This window comes from Podarcis melisellensis, assembly GCF_964234715.1.
Source record: "Podarcis melisellensis genome assembly, chromosome: 14".
Classification (NCBI taxonomy): domain Eukaryota; kingdom Metazoa; phylum Chordata; class Lepidosauria; order Squamata; family Lacertidae; genus Podarcis; species Podarcis melisellensis.
Window position 1 is genome coordinate 25591242 of NC_138546.1, and position 22600 is coordinate 25613841.

General features: G+C 44.3%; 2 protein-coding genes across 5 annotated transcripts in view; one reads left to right on the forward strand and one right to left on the reverse strand.

Moving 5' to 3' along the window:
• The first annotated feature begins 1620 nt into the window (after positions 1 to 1620).
• Positions 1621 to 16870, forward strand: WDR76 (WD repeat domain 76). Its single transcript, XM_081888165.1, is given in 15 exon segments — positions 1621 to 2005; positions 5073 to 5432; positions 5570 to 5665; positions 6637 to 6692; positions 7584 to 7710; positions 8512 to 8613; positions 8714 to 8757; positions 8845 to 8950; positions 8954 to 8998; positions 9548 to 9703; positions 10644 to 10861; positions 13233 to 13385; positions 14052 to 14105; positions 14446 to 14646; positions 16610 to 16870. Coding segments are annotated over 15 exon segments (1851 nt in total). The 5' UTR covers positions 1621 to 1918; the 3' UTR covers positions 16656 to 16870.
• The window catches only part of FRMD5 (FERM domain containing 5), a 135249-nt gene continuing 128994 nt past the window's right edge, over positions 16346 to 22600 (reverse strand). For 3 of the 4 annotated variants that reach the window (XM_081888167.1, XM_081888166.1, XM_081888169.1), the window contains 3 exons: positions 21666 to 21734; positions 21151 to 21257; positions 16346 to 18880 (listed from right to left, as the gene is read on the reverse strand). In XM_081888167.1, coding sequence (XP_081744293.1) covers positions 18294 to 18880; positions 21151 to 21257; positions 21666 to 21734 — 763 coding nt within the window. In that variant the 3' untranslated portion in view covers positions 16346 to 18293. The remainder of the gene's footprint in view (positions 18881 to 21150; positions 21258 to 21665; positions 21735 to 22600) is intronic. The other variant, XM_081888168.1, reaches the window with a different exon arrangement.

Genomic DNA, 22600 nt, shown 5'->3' on the forward strand with positions numbered 1-22600 from the left:
ACATGCAGGAGGGAGAACCCTGAACAATGGTGCGCAAGCAGTTTTTTGAAATTGCCCACCCTGTAGCCCAAGACCACCACCCCTCAAAACATTATACATACATCACAGAAGGAGGTGGCCTATGGCAAAAATCCTGTCTGCTAGGATACTTGCTAATGGTTACTGATTGCATTACCTGGGCAGTCGCTTGCCATTCTTTTGTGATGGTTAATACTTAGTTCCTCAGTTCGGGTCACAGGCTCACCCTATTCATACACAGATATGCCCTTAAAGCAGGATTTGTCAGTCCCCATTTGCCTCCCTTACTGCAGAGGAATATTTGAGGTCATTGTGAAGGACCCTTCCTTTGTTTTTTCCTTATCTGATACTAGGAGCATCAGAGACGCTGCAAGGAGTCAAAACGGCAGTAAAAGTTTATTTTGTCATGACAAAAATGGTACAGACAAGCGTTTGCCCGATGTCTGCCCCCCCTCTGGGCGTGCCAGCCATTTATACCCTGTAGAATGGACAGTCATCTGATTTCTGAGAAAACACATGTTTTACAAGAAATGCCATAAAAATTAGGTTTCGTTTTTCCATAGTTGGATCAACTTCCTTATTTCACGTATTTCCAGCCCCTCCTTCCTCCTGTTTCAGCCTCCCTCCCTCTGGGGTTACAATAACACCCATTCAACCTTGCTCTTATCTCTACCCACCTAAGCCAGACATTCCTGAGAGAGGCCTATTTTCACTGTAACATCTAAAACCTTGTTATTCTGGCTGGTGTAAAAACCTCTCCCCCCCCCCCCTTAGGGATAATATGAGAGAGGGGAAAATGCCTCAAAGAGTTTTTGGGATCATATATAGAACAATATTTTAATGGCCCTTCACTTGGGAGTCAAAATGGCTTCAGGATTGCTCTCCCATACTATTTCAGACACATGGTTCATATATGCAGATATGTGTGCATTTATGAATATTCTATATTTGAGACCTTAAAATTCTTATAGCCAAGGAGATAAACCTGGCATTGCTATTCATTCTCTCTCCACACACCCCCCACAATAGCTGCCACATTGACTTTTTAAAGTGGATGTCTGAGCCCCAGACTTTACCTTTTGTAAGACTTCCTGTGCCTTTTCAAAGCTGTTTGAGTACACTCTCTCCATATCTGTTCTTGAGGCAAGGCTGCTCATTCACTTGGGGAGACCCAAGTTCAAATCCCTCCTCCCCCACTAAGCCATGAAGCTCACTGGGTGACTCTGGGCCAGTCACTGCCTTTCAGCCTCACCTACCTCACAGGGTTAGTGTAGGGATAAAATGGGAAGAGAATTATGTATACTGCTTTGAGTTCCTTGGAGGAAAAGCGAGATAAAAATGCAATAAATGAACAAACAAAACTATACACTTTGAGGGTCTAGTTGTGTGCATGTGCTTTTTTATTTTTTACAACCAGGTGGTATATAAATTTTATTAATAATAAATACGCAAAGTCAAAATGGGCCGAGTGTTTCCTCCCTGTACCTCTGCGTAGCAGCAACCAGCTCTCTCGCCCGCTTTGTGCCCAAAAGGCTGAAGCAAGAATGGCGGCATTTTTACTTATTTGGGGGTGTACAGTATGTGAGGGAGGAGGAATGTCCCGCATTTTAACGGGGCGCTGCATTTGCTGGTGGCTTTTCCGCGTTTGACTCGTCTTTCGTTGCAACCCGCTTCGAATTTACAGAGCATGGGTTGGAATTTAAAAAAATAAATAAGTAACCACAACGGGCGCGCAAGGTTTTAGGAGTAGCCCTAGGCCAGAAGGCAGTAAAGGCGGGAAGCGACCCAGCTGAGCGGGTCACGAGGAAGAGGAGGAGGAGGAGCAGAATTGGCGCCTTTCCCCGCCCCGCGCGGAGCCCAGGAAGCCGCTTCAGCGCGCGGGAAAGGAAGGGAAGCCAGGATGAGTGAGCCGGCCGGCATGGAGACGGAGCGGATAGTGGTCGAGGAGGAGAAAGAAGCGGCGGCTTTGATCCAGCAGCTGGAGCAGGTGGGTTTTTGTGCCCGCCTGCCTGTCCTACCTTACAGGGAGGCGGGGAGGGAAGCGAAGTGGCGGGAGGCTCCGCAGGCGCGGCGGGCTTAAAATAGGCACCCGCCGCTTTTAAAATGGAAGCCCCACCTCAGTCGCCCTAATGAAAGCGCTGCTCCTCGTGAGGCTCCTGTGGCGAAGGCGGCTTCCTTGCTATTCGTAGTAGGCGGCTCCCAATGGACATGCTGGAATTAATACTCTTTAAAATTGGCCATGTCTGCTTTCATTTCAGCGGGTCGCCTCTGAGTTGCACCCAGCTTCGCTGAGATTAGACCCACTGGGCCCAAATTAATCAGTTCATCAGTTGCAGGAGGTTTACTCTTGAGCAACGGTGCATAGGCTGGGACTCAAGGCCTGTTCCTGTTTCAGCTGCTGCAGGGGTCCCTGCCAGGTCCAGCCTCTTGGGGCCGCCTCATCAGCATGAAGGTGAAGCTTTTTAGCCACTGCACGCTCCAAAATTAAGCACTGAAGGACACTGGGAAGGCTTGGGGCGCTTTTTGGGTTCAAGAGAATGGGGAGAAAATTATGTTCCAAACCCTGGAATTTCACAGGAGTTAAGTCACTCCAGAAGAAGATGTTGGAGCACTCCAAATAATTTGTTCCTGGTAGTGTAATTACTGAGTTTTGTGCTGGTTGCTGCAGTTCACCCCTAATCACTATTATTGTGTAAGTAATAAGGTTATTGTATAATCTTAGAAAGTTGTATAATCTTGGGAGGGGTGTGGCTGTGACTATCACGAGGGAACCCATACTTCTAAATTTGCCATGATGCTGCACTTAAGTAGCACTAGTATTGAATTATTATTACTTCTGTCAGGGGTTCAGAAAGAGAGACACAGGAGGGGGAGCAAATGGAGAGTGAGGAGGAGGAGTACGAAGGGGGAGCAGGCAGTGACAGCGGCCAGAGTCACTCCACAAGTCTCTCTAGCGAATCGGAGGACTCACAGAAGGGAGCGCCCATGGCCAGAGCGAGGGGGGTTCCAGGGGGGAAGCCCCAGGAGGGAGGGGCCAGCGGGGAGTCCCTGAGCAGCAGTTGGAGATCAGGACCAGCTTCCCCACCAGAGCGCAGTGGGGAGGGGGAGTCCCAGGAGTCGGGACCAATGCTCTCACCACCAGCGGGAGGAGAGGAGTCAGGTTTAGCAACGCCCACATCAGGAAGCGGGGAAACGGTCAGAAGGAAGGTTACCGGCTGGGCGCGCGCGCCAAGTTCAAATGTAGAGGCGAGTGGCACAGCAGGGAGTCCTGACAAGGAGCCAGGTCCTAAAGCCCGCAGGAAGGAAGGGCGAGGTTCAGGGGGGTCAGCGTCAGAGGAATCCAGGAAGGAAGTAACACCAGAGGGCAGAAGGACCCAGCGAAGGAAAGAGCAACGCAGGAGGTGGAGCCGGGCTAGAATCTTAAACTGGTGTGGGGTCAGCAGTGAGTCAGAGGGGACTTAGCCGATCTAGCGTCAAGACGTGGGTCTGCGCGCCCAAAGCTTGGAAATGGAAACTAAACTTCAATAAAGACTTTTGTATATAACATCCAATGGGCGTTGGTCCTCTGTGAGCTGGGACCGAGAGGCAGTCCTGACAACTTCTTACCTGCACTTCACTGTGAGGGTCCTGGGTGGGTTACAAGAATCTGAAAATAAGATATTCAAAACAAAGCAGGTTGCAATGAAGAGAAAACTCCTAAAATACATGCATATCTCAAGGGGTGGGTAAAGAGGTCGGTGTTAAATTGGGGCTCACTGGCAGGGACAGTACCAAGTTTTGCTGCAACAACCTTCCTAGTTGATGTGATAATCATAGAATCAGAGTTGGAAGGGTCCCTGAGGATCATCTACTCCAAACACCCTGTAATGCAGAAATATGCAGCTGTCCCTTACGGGGATCAAACCTGCAACCTTGGCATTATCAGCACCACACTAACCAACTGAGCTGTGGGCTTTCGCACCCTCTTTCCAAGGCACCAGTGGGGAGTTCTGCAGGTTTTGCATTTAAGCCCAGCCACAAACTTTGGCCTCAGAGGGCTGGCTTGGGATGACAAAATAGTGAGAGGGCCCAGGATGGACACAGGCAGCCACATGGATGGATCCCAGAGTCTGTAAATAAACAAAATATATGCACTGCTTGAGCATAATAAAATCTCTTTAGTGGTTTACAATGCAATGTTGCACCTTGTTGCAAGGGTCCCTATGGGTGTACTGTTTAAAGAAGACCGTGCAGATGGACCTGTGGTATAATGTGTGGCCTTCCCCAGCCTGTGGTTCTCCAAATGTTTTGCACTGAAACTTCCATCAGCCCAGCCAGAATGTGCTCTCTGAGTGAGATTGACTGGAGTTGTAGTCCAAAACATCTGGAGGGCACCAATTTTGTGTGTGTGTGTGTGGCATTCCTGCTCCCCAGTATTAGATGTTTGTTGTCTGTGAGCTCTTAATGCAGGCGTAGGAAAACTCTGGTCCTCCAGATGTTTGTAGTGAAAATATAAAATTAGGGGATTATTAGCTAACTCTTTATACTGCATGTTTTTTCAAAGCAACACCCCAAGTGTTCGACGGTGATTACAGCTTACATGCATTTCAGGTCAGCGTTCATTTCCCCAATTGCAGCTGAGCATAAGTACCAACTCCTAGGGGCTAAGGTTACCCCCTAATAAAATATTTGAGAGGCTGCTTCCCAAAAAAGTTGAGGAAGATTGCCATTCAAATAGGGGGGGCATGTGCTGCATCATGTGATCAGTTATGTGGGGTGGGGCTCCCCTCCCTCTCCCCCCCCAAGTTGGTACTCCTGCAGCTGAGAACACCGTATCAGAATTTTAGAAGGCAGAATACATTTTTTAAAAAGTGTGCTTTGGAATGGGGTGAATCACTAGTGATATGACGATCTGGAGTAGAAAACAATTCTCAAATGACAGACAAACTTAAAACATTTCTGCTAATGGATTTCATGTAACTCCCAGTACAAGTTCATTGGGAATGTGTTGCAATAATAAATCAATAGATAAGGAATAGATAACTGGCTTTTTTTTATTTCTTACACATCTTCAGGAGACAACACCCACTGAAAATCCCACCACATGTCTCCCCAGAAGCCCTGTGAAGAGTAAGACTTTGACAAAACAAATTAGAATTCTTCTCACGCCTGTGTCAGCCACATGTGGAGAACACAACAAGCATTTGCCTCAGAAACGTTTGTTAGAGCAATTTTCCAGCTGTGAGGAGTCTTTCGGTAAAGAACCCAAAGCCAAGAAAATCTGTAGTGATTATTCAAGTCCAGAAACGAGGGCTATATCTCATGGAGTAAGCGAGGTAGTCTTCAACACGGATTCTCACAGATGTGGTTCAGTTGTAGAAGCTGTCAGCAGTGATTTGGAGACAGATGGGGATTCCGAGAGTGACAGAAATGATGTAAGTGTCTCTTAATTTGGTGAGGAAAATAACTGCTTATATACCGTGCTTAGAATTACATGTAAGATATGGCTTAAAACTTCAACTCCTGTGAATATTTTGAAACATAATTGCTTGCTTGCTTGTTGTTGTTGCAGGAGGAAGTCTCAACACAACTATCGGCTTATGAGAGGAAAAGACTGAAGAACATAACAGAAAATGCCAAATTTTTTGCTTCCCTGAAGCTGTTTGAGGTTTGTTGGAATGCCTTCTGGATTAGAACAACAAGTTCTGATACTTGGGGTGCAGCCTTGGAAATACCAACCTGGAAGTAAGGCCCATTGAACTCAATGGGTCTTACTTCGGAATAGGATTACGCTGTTGATCTTGGTCTTCATCATGGCTTTAGCCATATTTTTAAGTGGTATAATTTACTTGAGAATCAGTGTTTGAAACTCCTATTGTTCTAGGCGTGACAGGGAATTCCATTAGTGCAAGCAGTTTCTGAGCTTTGGGCGCAGTACTGCGCCTAAGATTTCAGATTAAAACTGCAGAGTGGAAGGAAAGGAGGACCTTTTTCTGCCTCCTCACTTCCAGCTACTCTTTGAAGACTGGAGAAGAGATCCTCTTAAGAATATTAGGGGGTGGGCAGGAGAAGGACTAGGTCATGTGAAAAATGAACATATTTTAGCTGCAGTTCATTGATTTTCAGCTTTGTATTCTTGTTATAAAAAAGCGCACCTAGACATTCCGTTGTTGCGCCCATAACCTAGGTTTAAGGTGGCATTTAGCTCCTAGCTTTCATATATCAGTTTCTAACACTGCAGTGGTTCCATAGCTAATAGTTAATACAGCAAACATCAGGGCCTTCCAAACATTTCCAGTAAGTCATAAAACAGAATGGGTGGCATTCAGTTATGTTTTGCCAAATTTTGCCATTCAAACTGAAGTGAATGGACCTACCTTAGTTACGTTCATTAATTTTAGTGTGTCTACTTTGAGATAAACTTAGTTGAGTACCACTCAACAAAACAGTAACAACAGTTGACATCAGTGAAGGGTATTGCTAAAGCCAAACGCAACAGAAATAAAAATACCTCAGAGGTTAAAAGCCTAGGGAAATAAAAAGATAAATGTGGGATATAAGTGTAGTAAATTGAAGCAGAAACAATAATTTTGAAATTTTACATTCTATGCATCTAATCTTACTCTCTCACACTTTAAGTCGGCAGCAAGTCTTCGTAATATGACAGCCAGAGTGCAGTCTCCGAAAACACAAAGGTAAAACTACATACCCATTCATTATGGTTAAATATTTTGGCAATTTCCCCCCCTTTCCCTCTTTATGTCGTGACAGTACCTGAATCTACTTAACTAACTAATACTGAGAGTTGAACTCCTGCTGGTTGGCTATTGGGAATTCTTCCCTGCTGTATTATATGTGAAAGAAAATATCATTTTAAAAGTAGTACAGTGGTACCTCGGTTTAAGAACAGCCCTGTTTAAGAACTATTTGGTTTACGAACTCCGCAAAACCGGAAATAGTGTCTCAGTCTAAGTCTAAGAACGGAGTCCAAACAGTGGAAGGGCACTGGTGGCGGGAGGCCTCACTAAGGAAAGCACACCTCGGTTTAAGAATGGTTTTGGTTTAAAAATGGACTTCCGGAACGGATTAAGTTTGTAAACCGAGGTACCACTGTATTTGGGTTAATAATGTCATGGCTATGACAGTAGGAGAATATGCAGTTGCTCCGTCACCTCCTCCTTTGCCTTGTTTTAGCATGTGGGACTCCAATTTTACTCTTGGCAAATGAGAGGGGGACAAGTGGAGTAGCGACATGATGTTTGCTATTTTGAAGCATTGACAGCTTCGTTGCATTTTTGCTGTTTCATTTCTAAAGTACTCTGGGAGTTTCATTGCAAACTGAATGGTAAGCTGTGGGTTATATTAAATGTACAGAGGGACAAGTAAGGTCTCCAGGCTGTAATTTTGCGACCATTGTGGTGTCTGACGGAGGCAGATAGAAAAATATGATGGACGGAAATGGAAAGCAATAACAGAAAATGCAGAATAATCTAAAGGAAGAAATAGGGCTAAATCTGTAGCGGCATGAATGAGGAACACTTGAAACCCTGCAAGGACTTAATGGAGAAATTATGTTGTCTCCGTAGAATTAAACATTCCAAGGCAAAAAATGAGACAACTCGTCGAAGATCGATGCGCTTGCAAAAAGTGGATCCACTGAGCATTCCCCTGCCAGAAGCACAAGCACATCCAGAACCTTCAGTTGACGAATATGTAAGTTGACAGATACAAAGGGAAAGGGCTTTATCTTCAAGTGCTCTCACTGAAATACCCAGACTTGACTTTGCAAGAGTATTTCGTTCATTCGTTGTATTTGTATGCTGATTTTCCACAAAAAAATCACGCTCAAAGCAGCTTACAACAAAGAAATAGGGCTGCATTTCAAACAAACGCTACAAAAAAATTCAGAATAACATAACGAAACAGTAACATAGCAGTGATTTCATAATATAGCAACAATTTTATGATGGCATAGCAAAGCAATAGCAAATATAATAGATATAACAAGATCCCTTAAACAACATGCAGCTTCCAGTGTAGCAAAAATGGCAGGGAAGCTTCACAATTTTACGTAGGTTCTAGAAACACCCCTCCCATGATTTTGCTCACAGTCCGCCTGCAGCCACTTGCAAGGCATTTTACTCTGAAACGTGAGAGGTTGCTGAGAGAGCTTTTCTGCTGTCTGGCACTGTAGTTTGGTCTGAGCATCCTTAGACTTCTTTGGTTCCTCATGGATCAAGTGTATAGTTGCTTCAAACAAGTCTTAAGAACTTGGCTTTGCGAAAATAATTTGGGTCGGTGAATAAAGTGGAAAGATTGATTGGGATGTGGGAGAATAAATATTAATGTTATCATTAAAAGTCAAAGTTTAAAAAAATGAAAATACAATTTTAAAAATTGAAAAGTATTATTATTTCATAATTAAGTTGCTCTCTGTTATTTACTGTGGGGTGCACTGATGAGCAAGTTATAAAGCAAGCCAGTGATATTTTGTGCCATTTCCTCTCTTGAAAGCCTCCTTTGCCACCTGGACCGCTTCAGATGATACCCATAGATCAAGAGGAAGGAAATGATGTAACTGAAGGTTTTCTGAATATGTGGGCAAAAATAAGTCAGGTATCATTGTTTTGACATGTAGCGAGCCTAAATACTTTAAAAAAATAATAATTCAATATCTGCATGGTAAATTCCTTTTGTTTTCCAACCAATTTTACAGGTAAAGCCTAAGGTGATTGAGACACCTACATGTAACTTGGAAAGGTAATTTAAAAACCAGTTTTATCTACCCCCCCCCCTCAAATTTGCTTGGTTTTTGTGGATATTAACATGCTAATGATTTTGTCCCAGTTACCAAGCTCGTCTGCGTAAAATGGTCCTCCGAGAAGATTCTGTAGCAAAAGTGGTCCGAAACCGGATTCACTCCGTGGCTATCCATCCATCTGAAAGCAGAACTTAAGTAGCAGCTGGAGACAAGTGGGGACAGATCGGTCTCTGGGATTTGGTAAATAGCTTGTGCTTTAATGTCTTTGCTATCTATTACTGTTTATATCATAGAATCATAGAGTTGGAAGGGACCCCAAGGGTCATCTAGTTCAACCCCCTGCAATGCAGGAATCTCAGCCAATGTATCCAGGACAGATGACCATCCAACCTCTGCTTAAAAAGCTCCAATGAAGGAGCGGTCACCATATTAAAGCGTATTCTAGAAGGGTCAGGCCCTTCTAGTCCGGCATCCTGTTCTCAGAGTGGCTAATCAGATTCCCCAATGGGAAGCCCACATGCAGGACTTGAATGTAATAGCAGCACACTCCCCGCTTGTGATTCCCAGCAGCTGGTATCCAGCAACAGTCTGCCTCTTGCACTGGAGGTAATACATTGCCATGGTAGCTTGTAGCCATTGATTGTTTTGTCCCCTGCAAACTTTTCTGGCTCTGTCTTCTAACTGAGAAGGAACTGACCCTCCTGAATGGGAAGGGAACCACACTGTAAGTTCTATTTCCAATTTCGAAAAGAGAAATGTACTAATGCTGTGTCTGTTTGTACTTCTTAGGACAGCGGATTGGAAGATGGAGTACACACCTTTGTTCCCCATAGCCAGCCAGTTAGCTGTATGTATTTTTCTCCGTCTAATCCTGCTCATCTTCTGTCTGTGAGCCACGACGGCACGTTACGACGTGGGGATGTAACCAGAGCGGTCTTTGATGAGGTGAGTGTTGGTTGCAACGTTGCAGCTATTGCAAGGTCTCAATAAAGATTATTTATTCATTTATTTGATTTCTAATTCACCCTTCACCGTAAGTTCCCAGGGTGAGATACAATCATTAATGGAAAATAGAGTCATAAAAACAGATAAAATGATTAAAATGATAAAATAAATAAAACCATTTCTAATGGAACAGAATAGTATACTGCTGCAATGACTTCTGCTAAATAGTAAAACTTCCATTTTTACTGAAAGAATGGAAGGAAATGTCATAGATTATGTGTTCAAACATTAGCTGAAACGCAACAAAATCGCAATATTCCCTTGTTTAGAATGAGATCCCTTTGGATCTATAATGCAAAATCAGATATGGTATTCCTCCATCTTTCTGTCTTGCTCAAGCAGCTCCTCCAAGATGGATGGAAGATGGAAAAGAGCAGCGCTCTCGCTCTCTCCTGTTCACTTCTTGTCTCATTAAGGACCACAACATAGTATTACAGCACGTGCTTTACAATCCTTGGCACATCCAGAAGAAAAGGGGTGGCCATGGTGGGAGGGGCAGTAATCAAATAGCAGGTGATAGGAATGACCTCAGCCTGAGACCCCAGAGAGCTACTGCCAGTCAGAATAGACAGAACTGGGTTAAGAGGACATACAGTTCCACATAGTACAAGGCAGCGTCCTGTTGTTTTTATCCATTGCTACAGGCAGAATTCAGTTTCTTAGACAGGATTTTTAACTCTGAACATTTGAAAATCTTGTCTGTCTGCAAGTGTGCTTGTAGTAATTGGCAAAGAGGATTGAGGAAACCATGGTGTGGCAGCCAGAGAAGCATCCTACAGTTGTAGGGTATCCTACAGCTATTGAGATATATCAGCATAAAATTGGTAATTCAAAATAGGTTTAGACTTCACCTAAAAGTAAAACTCTTTCTCATTCTCAGGTGTACAGAAATGAAGAGGACAACCTTTCCTCATTTGATTTCTTGGCTGCAGATGCCTCTACTCTGATAGTGGGAATGTGGGATGGAGAGGTAGCTGTAGTAGATCAAAGAACGCCAGGAGCTTCCGCTGAGCTTTTTGTAGAACTTAATTCGAAGACAACAAGGACCATCCATACCAACCCACTCAGCAGACATTATTTCGTAGCTGCTGGAGCAGGGTAGGTACAAGCTGTGATACGTGATTGCTTGTTGCAGTACATTAAGAATTTGGAGCCCAGAAATCAAAGAGATGTGATGCTAGTAAGTGAATAGAGGCTTCCTCTTGGGACCGGAGTCACAATAGATTCTTCCCAAGCCTAAGACCTCTAGACTTTCTCTAAATTTAGGGGAGGGGGGACTCTGAAGAGATTACAGTGGTACCTCGGGTTACATACACTTCAGGTTACAGACTCCACTAACCCAGAACTAGTGCTTCAGGTTAAGAACTTTGCTTCAGAATGAGAACAGAAATCGTGCTCCGGTGGCGCGGCAGCAGCAGGAGGCCCCATTAGCTAAAGTGGTGTTTCAGGTTAAGAACAGTTTCAGGTTAAGAATGGACCTCCGGAACGAACTAAGTACTTAACCTGAGGTACCACTATATAGTGTTGTTATACAAAACTCCTGGTCACAGCCATTGACTAAAATCTTAAGTAGTTTTGCTTTCCTGTGCCCTTTAAAATTCATTTCCACCCCAAAAGAAGTGTCCTGCACAAATTATAGCATTGCATACATTGTTTCCCTGATTTTAATTTACAGAGAAAACAGACCTGTGATAAAAGATTGCATAAACTTACAGAGTTTATGTGGGGCACAGAGAGAACTTCACGTGCTCCAAGATGATGAATGCTTTTCAGAGATTACAGAAAGAGCAAGCCTTTCTGTAAGAGCAAGCTTATTTTTATCTCCACATTCTTCAGTGGAGGGGGATATCCTGATGAGGACACCCCCCCTCCCCCAAGGAATGCGGAGCCATTAGACTCTCTGTCCCCTCCTTTGGAGAATTCAGTTTTTGGAGGAAGAGAGGAGCTCATTTAACACAGCGGTAGATAAAAACTCTTCACTTCGTTCGAGCCCTGGATAAACAGAAGCAAAATTTCCCAATCTCAGCCTTGGCAGAGGGAGAAAAATATGGGAAGGCCCTAGGACCCCGTGGTTGCAGGGGAGCCTAAATGGCCATGGAAATTAGGAGTTACATGAGAGGAGGTGATGTCAGAGAGCTCTACCCACCATGCTAGCTGGCATCACAATCTCTCGAGGAACTCCTTGCGACCTCACAGAACCCTAGGGTCCCATGGAACCCTGGTTGAGAAAAGCTGTAGCAGACAGTTGAGAGTAGTAGCTTTTCTCCCTCCCTTACTTCAAAACTTTTAAAAAAGTTTTGGTACTTCCTTTTGCTTTCCCTGTGTTTTCATTTCCCGTGGATGGCTAATTGCAGTGAGAGAAAGGAAAAGGAGAAAAGCGACTGTCGCCAAAGAAGGGCAATGCACCCACCCACACTGCACACTTGGGGACCAGTGAATCCCCCAGCCAGGACTGGTACTCATCCCACCTCCACACCCCGAAGCAAAGAGGGAGCAGCACCTTGGACTGCTGTGGATCTTGATCCAGCAGACTCCTGGTCTTGAGAACATAGCATAGGCAGAAACAGTGCTCCCCTTTGAGCCAGAAAGTGGGCACCAATTCAGAGATGGGTTCTGCGGAACCTTAGGCGTGAGGTCTCCTCTGAGCATCTGCTAATTCATCCACAATGGGAGGAGGAAGTGAGTGTATATGCTGAGCAGCTCCCCTTAACCCCCTGATCTCTCTCATAGGAGGAAACTTGTTTCACTCAGAATTCGTACCAGTATATCAAGACACTTTTATATATTTATGATATCAAGAACATAAAATCAAACAGATCTGCAATTTACAAGCCAAAAGGGAAACAGGCACACACAGGGAGATCCCATGATTTTTTTCCTTCCCCAAATAATTATTGTCTCAATTGTAAGCAAACAGTGGAATCGTCCTCAAATTCTGTTCTCTCCCCCTCCCCATTGATACAGTGGTTTCTCATTTTCTTAAGTGCAGTTTGTCCCAGTATTTTTGTTTGACACCTGCAGGGTTTTATGTTTTCAATGTCCTTTTCCCCCTTGATGTGTGAGGAGCTCTCACCAGTGTGGTGTAGTGGTTAAGAGCGGTAGTCTTGTAATCTGGGGAACTGGGTTCGCGTCTCCGCTCCTCCACATGCAGCTGCTGGGTGACCTTGGGCCAGTCACACTTCTTTGAAGTCTCTCAGCCCCACTCACCTCACAGAGTGTTTGTTGTGGGGGAGGAAGGGAAAGGAGATTGTTAGCCGCTTTGAGACTCCTTAAAGGGAGTGAAAGGCGGGATATCAAATCCAAACTCTTCTTCTTCTTCTTCTTCACCACCACAAGAGACAGGAAGTCTAATAGATTAGCTATGCCTGGATAGTCCATTGGGAGGAGATGTCCCATTCAGGACACCCTGCTAGCCCCTGAAGAAGAGACACCCAGGATGAAAGTCTTAACGTTTCCATTTATGCCACAGGGATGTTGATATTTACGATGTTCGGCACCTGAAGGCGAGTGGCAGCAAGCCCGTGGTCTCTCTTGCTGGGCACACCAAGAGTGTTGCTTCTGCTTATTTTTCACCTTTGACTGGCAACAGGGTGCTGACTACTTGTGCTGATGATACATTGAGGTATGAGTGGGAAGGGAGCTGGCTTTTGTATTAACAATTTCCTCCTGTGAAAGTCCTTTTTCACAGATAACTGAATTTGCTGCCCTGAGACTTGGCTGTGGCCTGTGGCTTATATGGCGTCAGTAGTGGAATTGAGCAAGTTAATAGGACTGTTGAAACATAGGGCTGCTGTAGATCCTACCATGTTCAGAGGCAGGGTGGGAGAGGTTTTGGAACTCATGCCTCTTGCTGACCATTGCTGGAAACAAATGTAGGAGACTCTGTGAGAGATGTGTGTGGCTGAGTTACGGCAATTAAATATTTTGCATTGAGGTGTGTGGGCCCTTGCTTATGACCTTTTAAAAAATCTACCTCAAAATACTTGCTTGTATTTAGAAATACATAGCATATTTTCACTCGATGAGCAGTAGGGAGACACCTTGCAATATAATTGTTTACATAGTCTAAACCAGAGGGTAGGGAGCTAAATGTGGCCCTCAGGATTGTCCTCAGGCAACACACCTTCCTTGAGTGTTTTGCCTGACTGGACTGTGTCCTTGAACTCTTTGATGTTTCCTGTTGATCCTCATGCTGGTTTTGAATAAGTGAGTGAGTAGTTTTTTGGGGGGCTAAATTGAGTATTTAGGGTTGTTGTTTTTTTAAGCCCCAACTTTTTGTCTCTTGCAGGATCTTTGAAACCACATGTATATCATCTTCAGTCCCTGTTCTCACAACTATCAGGTGAGTTAGAATAGGATTTACTCTGGTGCTAAGATTCAAGTTTGGTGGAGGGGATTATGAGATCACAGACTCCACAGTGAGCAAAACACAATATTTGACTGTAGCAGAGTGGTTTTTCCACTAGAGAGCATGCACATCAGATTTAAGAACCCTGGTTTTCTGATCAGCCCTCCCCACCTAGTGCCCTCCAGATGCTTTGGACTACAACTCCCCATCAGCCTTAACATCATTCAGTTGGGCTGGCTAGAACTGCTGGCATGTTGCTGTCCAGAGCAACTGGAAGGCAGTGATGTAGATGAATCTTAACTATTTCTCTCCCCCCCTTCCCCTTTCTGAATAGGCATAATAACTACACGGGACGGTGGCTCACAAGGTTCAGAGCTATTTGGGACCCAAAGACGGATGACTGCTTTGTGGTGGGGAGTATGTCTCGACCAAGGCAAATTGAAGCCTTTCATGCGACAGGAGATTTGGTGCATTCCTTCCTCAGTGAAGACTACCTTGGCTCTGTTTGTTCCATCAATGCCTGGCACCCTACCAGGTACATTCTTGCAGGTGGTAACTCTAGTGGCCGCCTCCATGTTTTCAAAGAGTGAAAAAAAAGTTGAAGAGAATGTTGAACCTTCAGGTAACAAAGAGTATGAGTTGCATTTTGGTTGTGTTAGGACTTTGTCCCTGGAGAAAGACAAATATATTCATTTTCAAAACTTTCTAAGCGATAACAGAAATAAATAAGGCTAGCCTTGTTATTGAAATGCAGTGACTTATTGCAGGCTTCTGCAAGGTTGTTTATGTGAAACTGTTAAATGGTTTCAATATATTTAAGTTCATTCATAGTGGCTTAAAAATCTACAGAGCAGGCTGTGTACTAGATCATGTTTAATTCAGAGGTTAATTGCTAACGATTATTCTAAGATCAAAAGGGTGTTTTGGTGTGTATCAAGAGTGGTGAGAAGGCACAGGCTTTCTCTTAACACCCAGTAACTTGAACATAAGCAGCATGTTAATAATGCTTATGCAGCATTGCAAGATGGAAAATGCAATTATGTCTGTTGTGTAGTAACACCAGATGGCACCTTACACCACGGAAGCATTCATAGTAAATGAATCAGTGTTAGACCTGCTCATCATGTTCAACTTTTTTAAAGTATGCACAATAAATGCTTTGGAATCTGTGTAGCACCATGTGGTGGTTGTACCAAAATGATAGATGATCTGGCAGTAAAAGTAGATATATCCAATTTGAGTTTGTTAAGCATTCAAGTTCTGAAAACATTAAGGACAGAGAGGTTGAAAGAAATTTTCCACAGTAGCAGGTAGCATTTCAGGAATTGTCTAAGCAGACATGTCACATGAGCAGAAGCATCAATTTACTCAACAGAGAACATTTTCATCATAATTAAATATTTATTTAAATTTAAAAATACTTCTATATGGCACCAATGATTTATGCTAACTACATGTTGAATATGTAGAAAAAGGTACATTATTTTGAAGGGAAAATGTAACACAGCATTTGGCACATGAAAGGTTAACGTCTATATTGTTAGGAAAACTAAAATTCACATTTTCAGGTAACTTACTTTCTACTGCTTTTAAATATGCAGTACGCTAGTCCTTATTAAGAGTTTGTTTCCTCTGATACAGCAACCTATGGAAACCACCACAGTTTATACAAATGAGACCAGGAACAACTTAGTAGTAAGTGAAACATGAAACGTAACATGGGGCAAAACAGGAAAAATGACTTTTTTTCAGTTGCCAGCTGGAAAGTTTTCAGGATAAAACATTTGGCAAAAACAAGACACAATCCATTAGGAAGAGGTTCTGCAGTGCAAGCCCCAGAGAAATGAAAGTGCACGGGAGACCTTAACTCTAGGATTGTGGCCAGAATTTTTTAAAAAGTAAAATAACTATCTAAAGCCACCATCAGTATTCATAAGTTGTCCACTTTGAAAATGAAAATGTCCATTGTACAAAATAGTTACAGATAACAGGACAGGTGTGTGGCATGATCAACAATACCAACAATTAAAACATGAAATAAATACTACATCGTTATCTGGGATGGAGAATGTTAAAATTAAGACTTTTCACTCACTGCATAGAAGCATCGTTTACTACAGACTGAGGTAGGAACACTACACTAGAAGTTAATTTTGTTGCTGTGTTGCATAAAACAGTGTGTATCCTTGTAAAATCTATCCCTTGTATCTTCTTGGCAGGCATTCAAAAGTTTGTTTATGTACCTGTATAAGCAAAAGTGAAAGCCAAAATCTCTCTTGGCTCTTGTGACTTCCAAGCTGGCAGTTGCAGTTAATGGTCAGTAATCAAACAGATCCTTGTAGCACTTCCACGATGTGTTCAAATAACAGGGAATCCTTTTCTAGTGTACCGTACACCCACACCCACACCCCAGTCTGCGTCCAGTAACCTTTGCCAATATTTAGTGTATTGCTAATAGTGTCATTGTGCTCTTTTTTTTCCAAATGATGAATGACCAGCTGTGGGCAGAGTGTAACTGAACTTGGAAAGGAAATCAGTGCTTGAGATTCCCACGCCTATCCACGCACCCTTCCATTGGGCAAGTCCTGGCAGTGCTTCAGTTCTGCGTGAACTTGAAGGGCTTGTGTGCCTGCTGAAAATTGTAGTAGCCAAGTCAGAGACAAGATAAATGAAACCAGCCTCTTGAAATATTTCTGATTTAGATTCCCAAGTGACTTGAAATCTCTCCCTGAGATGAAATAAAACACTTGCCAGTCTGATTTCATTCTCTTGCTCTGCTCATCTTGGTGAGTACTCTCACCATATTTAAAATTTATTGCTCCTTTTACAAATGAGCTGCTATTTGTCAGGCTTTTAGATTAGACTATCCACATCACAAGACAAAAAGTAGGAAAAAAAATTTCTGAATTGCCTTCAGGATGGAAACGTGTGGGTCAGATTGTTCTATGTGTTTTCATTCCGGTGCTACCTCCCCCACGTCCTTAAGTTCTCCGTCGTTTTAATGGCACAAGGTAACCCATTTTCCTTCCTCCAGAAGTTACGAATGGGTTAGCTTGATGCTCAAATACCATCCTAAAAACAGCCATAATATTTTGTTTACCACCAGTCACTTTGAATACCACACTATATCCACCTAATTCATAAAGTAAAAAAGACTTGGTTTGCTCGTTAACAAAATAGCATTTTGTTCTTAAAATATATAGGTTGAAACAAGTTTGTTCTTTTGTAGTACAAAAACAAGTACAGCTTTCTGAGGCAAAATGTCTTTCAAAGAAATTGGATATGATCACTACTACTTAATACAGCAAGACTCAGTCAAGTATAATCAAATACATATATTTATTTCCCCCATATATACTAACTCTTGCTTTATATGGGGACTTTACTGCTCTAAGAAAAACTGCATTTCTGGGATCCTAAAGGTCAGAAGTTGAAATTCACAAAGGACAGGTTTCTCCTAGTCACACTTTTCAACGCTAGGGGGAAGAATTAGATTTACACCTCATTGCTGCCTCCTTGTCTCGTGCCTTACCTATTGCTTATAAAGAATTGAGTGTGTTTGGGTGACCGTATGGTGTCAGAACCTTAATCCCCCCCCCGCCCCCACCTTCAAAATTCCAGATCAAGCCAGAGAAGTTTGATTGGTAAAATAGCAAGACTATGTTTAAGGTGGTAGTGCTGTACACAGTGGCAGTTTTAATAAAATAATAAAATACTAAAGTTACAACTCAGTAGCACCATTACAAAAGCTTCTGCATAAAATGACGCTGCCTTCTTGAACTAGTGTCCTAGCTGGAGGCTGGCACTTAATGCAATAATCAATAGTAATAAAATAAACTCTCTTTACTTGAAATTTTTGAAATGGCCACCTCTAGGAAAGCTTAAAATTAAACTTGGAAGAGTGCAGAATAATTTAAAAGTTGGAAAGCAAACCAGTTGAAGACACTTCCAGGAAGAGGATGTGTAAAGAAATGGGCATTGTTTGAATCTGGCGCATGTGAGAAAGTCTTATCCCTTTCTTCCGCTTGGAAACAACTCTCCTAGGCCGCTGTTTACTTTGATTCATGAAAGGAGGACTTATTTTATGTGCCGATGGTGCCACGATGTGTCCCATTTTTCTGGGAATGGGTAGCAGGGATCTTCTGCAATCCACCTGGCTAGTTATTAGGAGGAGTCCTGCCTTCAGGTGTCAATGAGTAGGCTGAGCACGGAGCGGATTTTGCAGGCAAACCATCGCCTGAGGGGACAAAAGTATTGATAATGGAATTGTTCAAACTCGGGGGTCTGGCGAATATCACGGAAAAAGGCAATGTCAAGGTCAGACTCGGTAAGGATGATCAGGAGGAGGAGCAAAACAAAGAGGAGCCCACCGGTCACAAGGAGCAAACGGAGGACACTGAAAACAAACTTATTCACCTGTTCTGCTTGGGCTCCGCCACCGCTGCCCACACCCTGGCACAAGGCTCGGAGCTCCCTCCCCAGCTCCTCGGCCTCGGCCACCGTGGGCGTGTTGGCCTCAGACTCCTTTTCTTCCTCTATGCTGCAAGGGGCTCCGTTGATCTGCCTGGAGAGCAGCATCAGCTCAAGGCTCTGCTCAGCTACCGGCGTGGGAAGGACGCTGTCCGAGGGACTGTAGATCTCATCCGAAATGATGGCCACACGCTCGCTGCTCTCGGCCCGGTAGGCCCGTGAATGCGGCAGGAAGGCATCGCCATGGGAGGCTGACCGTACCGGGGTGGAGTGGGCACTGTCCCGCAAACACTCAAGCCCTGGAGTGAGGCAGGGAGAGAGGAAGAAAGGGGCTGGCTATGGAGAAAGATGAGGGGAGTCGCCAACGCATTAGCCAGCCTCAGCATGGAGACACAGAAGTTGGGCTTTCAATATCTACCTTGATAAAATACTGTTTATCCCAAGATCAAGATATCACTGTTAATGGAGCATGCAAGTGAGGGCATGAGGGCAGAAGAATCCTGGAGGAAGTTAACCTTCCCCAACCTATTTCAAAACATTCCTTAGATTCCTCTTCAGTGATTCTGAATGCCAAAAATTCAAGCACAATGCAGGATTGTGCCTTTTAGTGGTTTGGTGGAAATCAGTTGCATATTCCCAAAATCTGAAACTCCATCTGTACAATAAGCAAATTTAGGGCATGTTTGTGAACACCTGGAGGCTTCCTGGCTGGATTCTCCTCCCCAAAAGAAAGAAATGGCTGTCACCACACTGAGCAGGCTGAGAGCATCTCTGAAGGTTTTCACATCAATGGCTTCTTCTGTCCTGGCCCAGAAAGCAGACCTAGATCTCATGGCTCTAAATTACAGGTAGATTTTGGTTGGAAACATTTTGATGAAAGGAATGACTCAACAATGGAACCAGTTGTGTGCTTTAAGAGGAGGGCTGTTATTTGCTGGGCAGCCATGTCTGCAAGGCTAGGTGGTCTACACAGCCTCTCTACAGCACCTCTATGATGAAATAATTGGTCACATAAGAAAAGCAGGCCAAGGGGGGGCCATCTGGCCCAGAATACTATTCTCTTAGTATCCAACCAGATGCCTGTTAAGGGACACCTGAAACTAGGACCTATGTGCAACAGCAGTGCTTATCTCATTTGTGATTCCTGGCAGCTAGTATTCAGGCACATTGCCTTCAGCACTGGAGGTGGAGCCCAGCATTCATGGCTAGTAGCTTCAGTGTTGCCCCAACCTTGAGAAGAAGCGACATGGAGCTAAAGCGCATGGGGAAATTGTGGGTGTATGGAGCACCACAAGTGATTGCACATAATCTTTACTGCTTACCTGGTGCAGAAGTCGTGGCCTGGGTGAATTTGCAACAGCCCAGACTGCCCTTTAAAGTTCAAGGTTTTTAAATTCTTCTACTCTTTTAGTTACGCCTATCATGTTAGTGGCACAGTACACACTTCACATAGCCCCTAGGTAGTGTGACTTTTTAATTGGGGGAATAACTTGCTTGGCTGATAAAATTTGCCAGATTTTATCCATTGTGGTTGTACAACAGATTAAAAGAAGGCTATCTTATTTTGCAAGTTAAAAATCCAGCATCTTGCTAAAAGGTTCCATCAGCACTAGCATTTCCACCTGCTTGATGGAACCACCTCCTTTCCCACCCTCCTGTATGCTGTTCAGGTGGGCAGGGGAGTGGGGGGGCACTGCATTGGCCAGAGCCCTTCGTGTTGGATCTCCCATTAGTGGAACTGCTTAGTTGAAGCTTACCCCACATAAAAACTGCCTTTTTGTAGCCCAAAGGACACTATAGAAACTGGCAGTACACCCCAGAAGCAGCCTCCTCTGGCTTCACCTTGGGTCTTGCTCTTGACAGTCACCCAACTTCAGGCATTAACCTCCCGAGCTCAGTTTAGCAGACTGATGCAGACTGGCTTTTAATTTCCTCAGTGGGGCCTTGCCAGGGGTCCGCCTTTAGCTAGTGTGCTCTGCCTGTAGAAGGGGAGAAACCCTTCCACAGCCATGTGAGAGATTTCATTTAAAAGAGTCAATCTTGCAAGGGATTTTGTCTTCTCCCATTAAGATGCAAGTGGCAAAGCATTTGTAGCAAGCACACAGCATTCTAAAACCATACACCAGCAGAATAACAATGCATGGAGTTGGCCAGCCCTCCCTACGGAAATTAGCATAAGTGCATATGAAATGGTCTCCTGTCCTTGCGTTCCATAAATCACTTGAGACAGCTGCTTCCCAATTTGGCCACAAGAGAGTGATACAGTACATACGAAAAGGACTCCGTGGAAAGGCAAACCTGACATTTGTGAATGTTTCTTTCATTAAGACTGAAACCGAATTCACATTTAACACTTCCCGCCCCCGGTAACTACAGTAGTTCCACAAAATAGACTCAGATTCCATTCCGAGAAAGGATTAACAACGGATGAGGAGCTTGTAGCACAAAGATCATCCTAACCGCAAGGGAGGCGAATGTGCAAATGTGCCCTTGGCTTTGTTCAGAAGAGAGATTAAATCTGAAGAGTACTGCAAAGCTACACGAAGTCACCATTGTGTCCAGACCTCACCTTCCATGATAGAGATGTGCACAGCTCTCCTTCGAGTTCTGGGGACGCTGCTTAGCCGTGGCCCATGAGTGATGGAAGGACAGCTACGGCTAGGAACCAGCCCTGCCCTACAGAAAGGAAGCACACAAAACGGTGTTGGGAATGCAGCCGGCATCAGAGGCAAGCCTCCTTAAGATTATGAGCCAAACCCAGGAAATGGCCCCTTCCAGAAAATGCAGGGGTAGAGCAGGAGAACACATCCTGGGTGCAACTAGCAGAGGAACAGTCTGCTTACACTGAGTCAGACCACTTCTTCCTTTAGGCCAGGCCTATCTACACTGACTGGTGGCAATGGCTCACCAGCCCAACCTGGAGACTGAATATGGGGCTTTCTGGATGCTTTGCTACTGTGCTATAGATCTTCTTCTATGGGGAAGCTGTGCCCCACTCCCATTTGTTACTCAACTGCAGCCAGCGTGGCTTCTCCCAGGTGAGCCCCACAGCTTTTCTTCCAAGCTGCCTCTGCTGAGCCTTACCTGTGTATTTCTGGAGGCTCCCTCTTGATCTTGGCACTAGACTCCATCACTTCTTTTGCAACTCGGCCACTGAAAGTGGTTGGAGAACAGAAGCCGTGACAATAACAAGAAACCACCCTTTTCCCCTCCAGGGTTTCTGCCAGCAACTCTTGCCTGCTCTAGACACAGGAATCGGACTTGCTTAAAGCTCAAAAGAAAAGCCATCCTTCCTGGCAGGCCCATTCAGTGAGCAGAAAGGACACCCCCAGTATATTGGCTGTGCTATTTACTTCAAAATGTTATGCTGTTTTCCTTCCCTTGTTGCATGGCCTTGGCTGCAGCACTCTCCTTGTCACCTATTACTGGCTTTTGCTTCTTGGCTGTGCACTAGAGTGCATGGAAGCAGAATTTGGCCCAGCTACGGCAGTCCTTTTATTTCAGATTTTTACTTATTGTATTTATATCCCACCTTTCTTCAAGGCGGCTTTGTGGATCTCCCCCAGTTTAACTTTGCAACAACCTTTTGATGTAGGTTAGGCCAAGAGGCAGTGGCATAGCCCAAGGACACCCAGCATGTCCCATGGACGAGTGAGGGTATCAACCCTGGTCTCCCAGGTCCTACTCTGGCACTTTATAACCACGACACCTCACATTTAAATTCTGGCATACGACAAAACAGCTCGCTCAGAAAACAAAGGGGAAGGCACCTCTTGAATCGCTGCATTATATCAGGAGCATCAGATGAGCAGCCTTGCCTTAGGAAGGATTCCAACCTCACCCTCTTCCAACTGTTTAGTCAGCACCAGCATTTTAACTTCCCTGATGAAATGATATCCACCACAGCCCCGTGTGCTGTTCTGGGGGTTCTCCCAACCTCCCCCCACAGCCAGTTGTGGGGCAGGGAGAGCAGAGTGGGAGAGAAGCCCTGCTATGCTAGGAGGAGCTCCTATTGCACT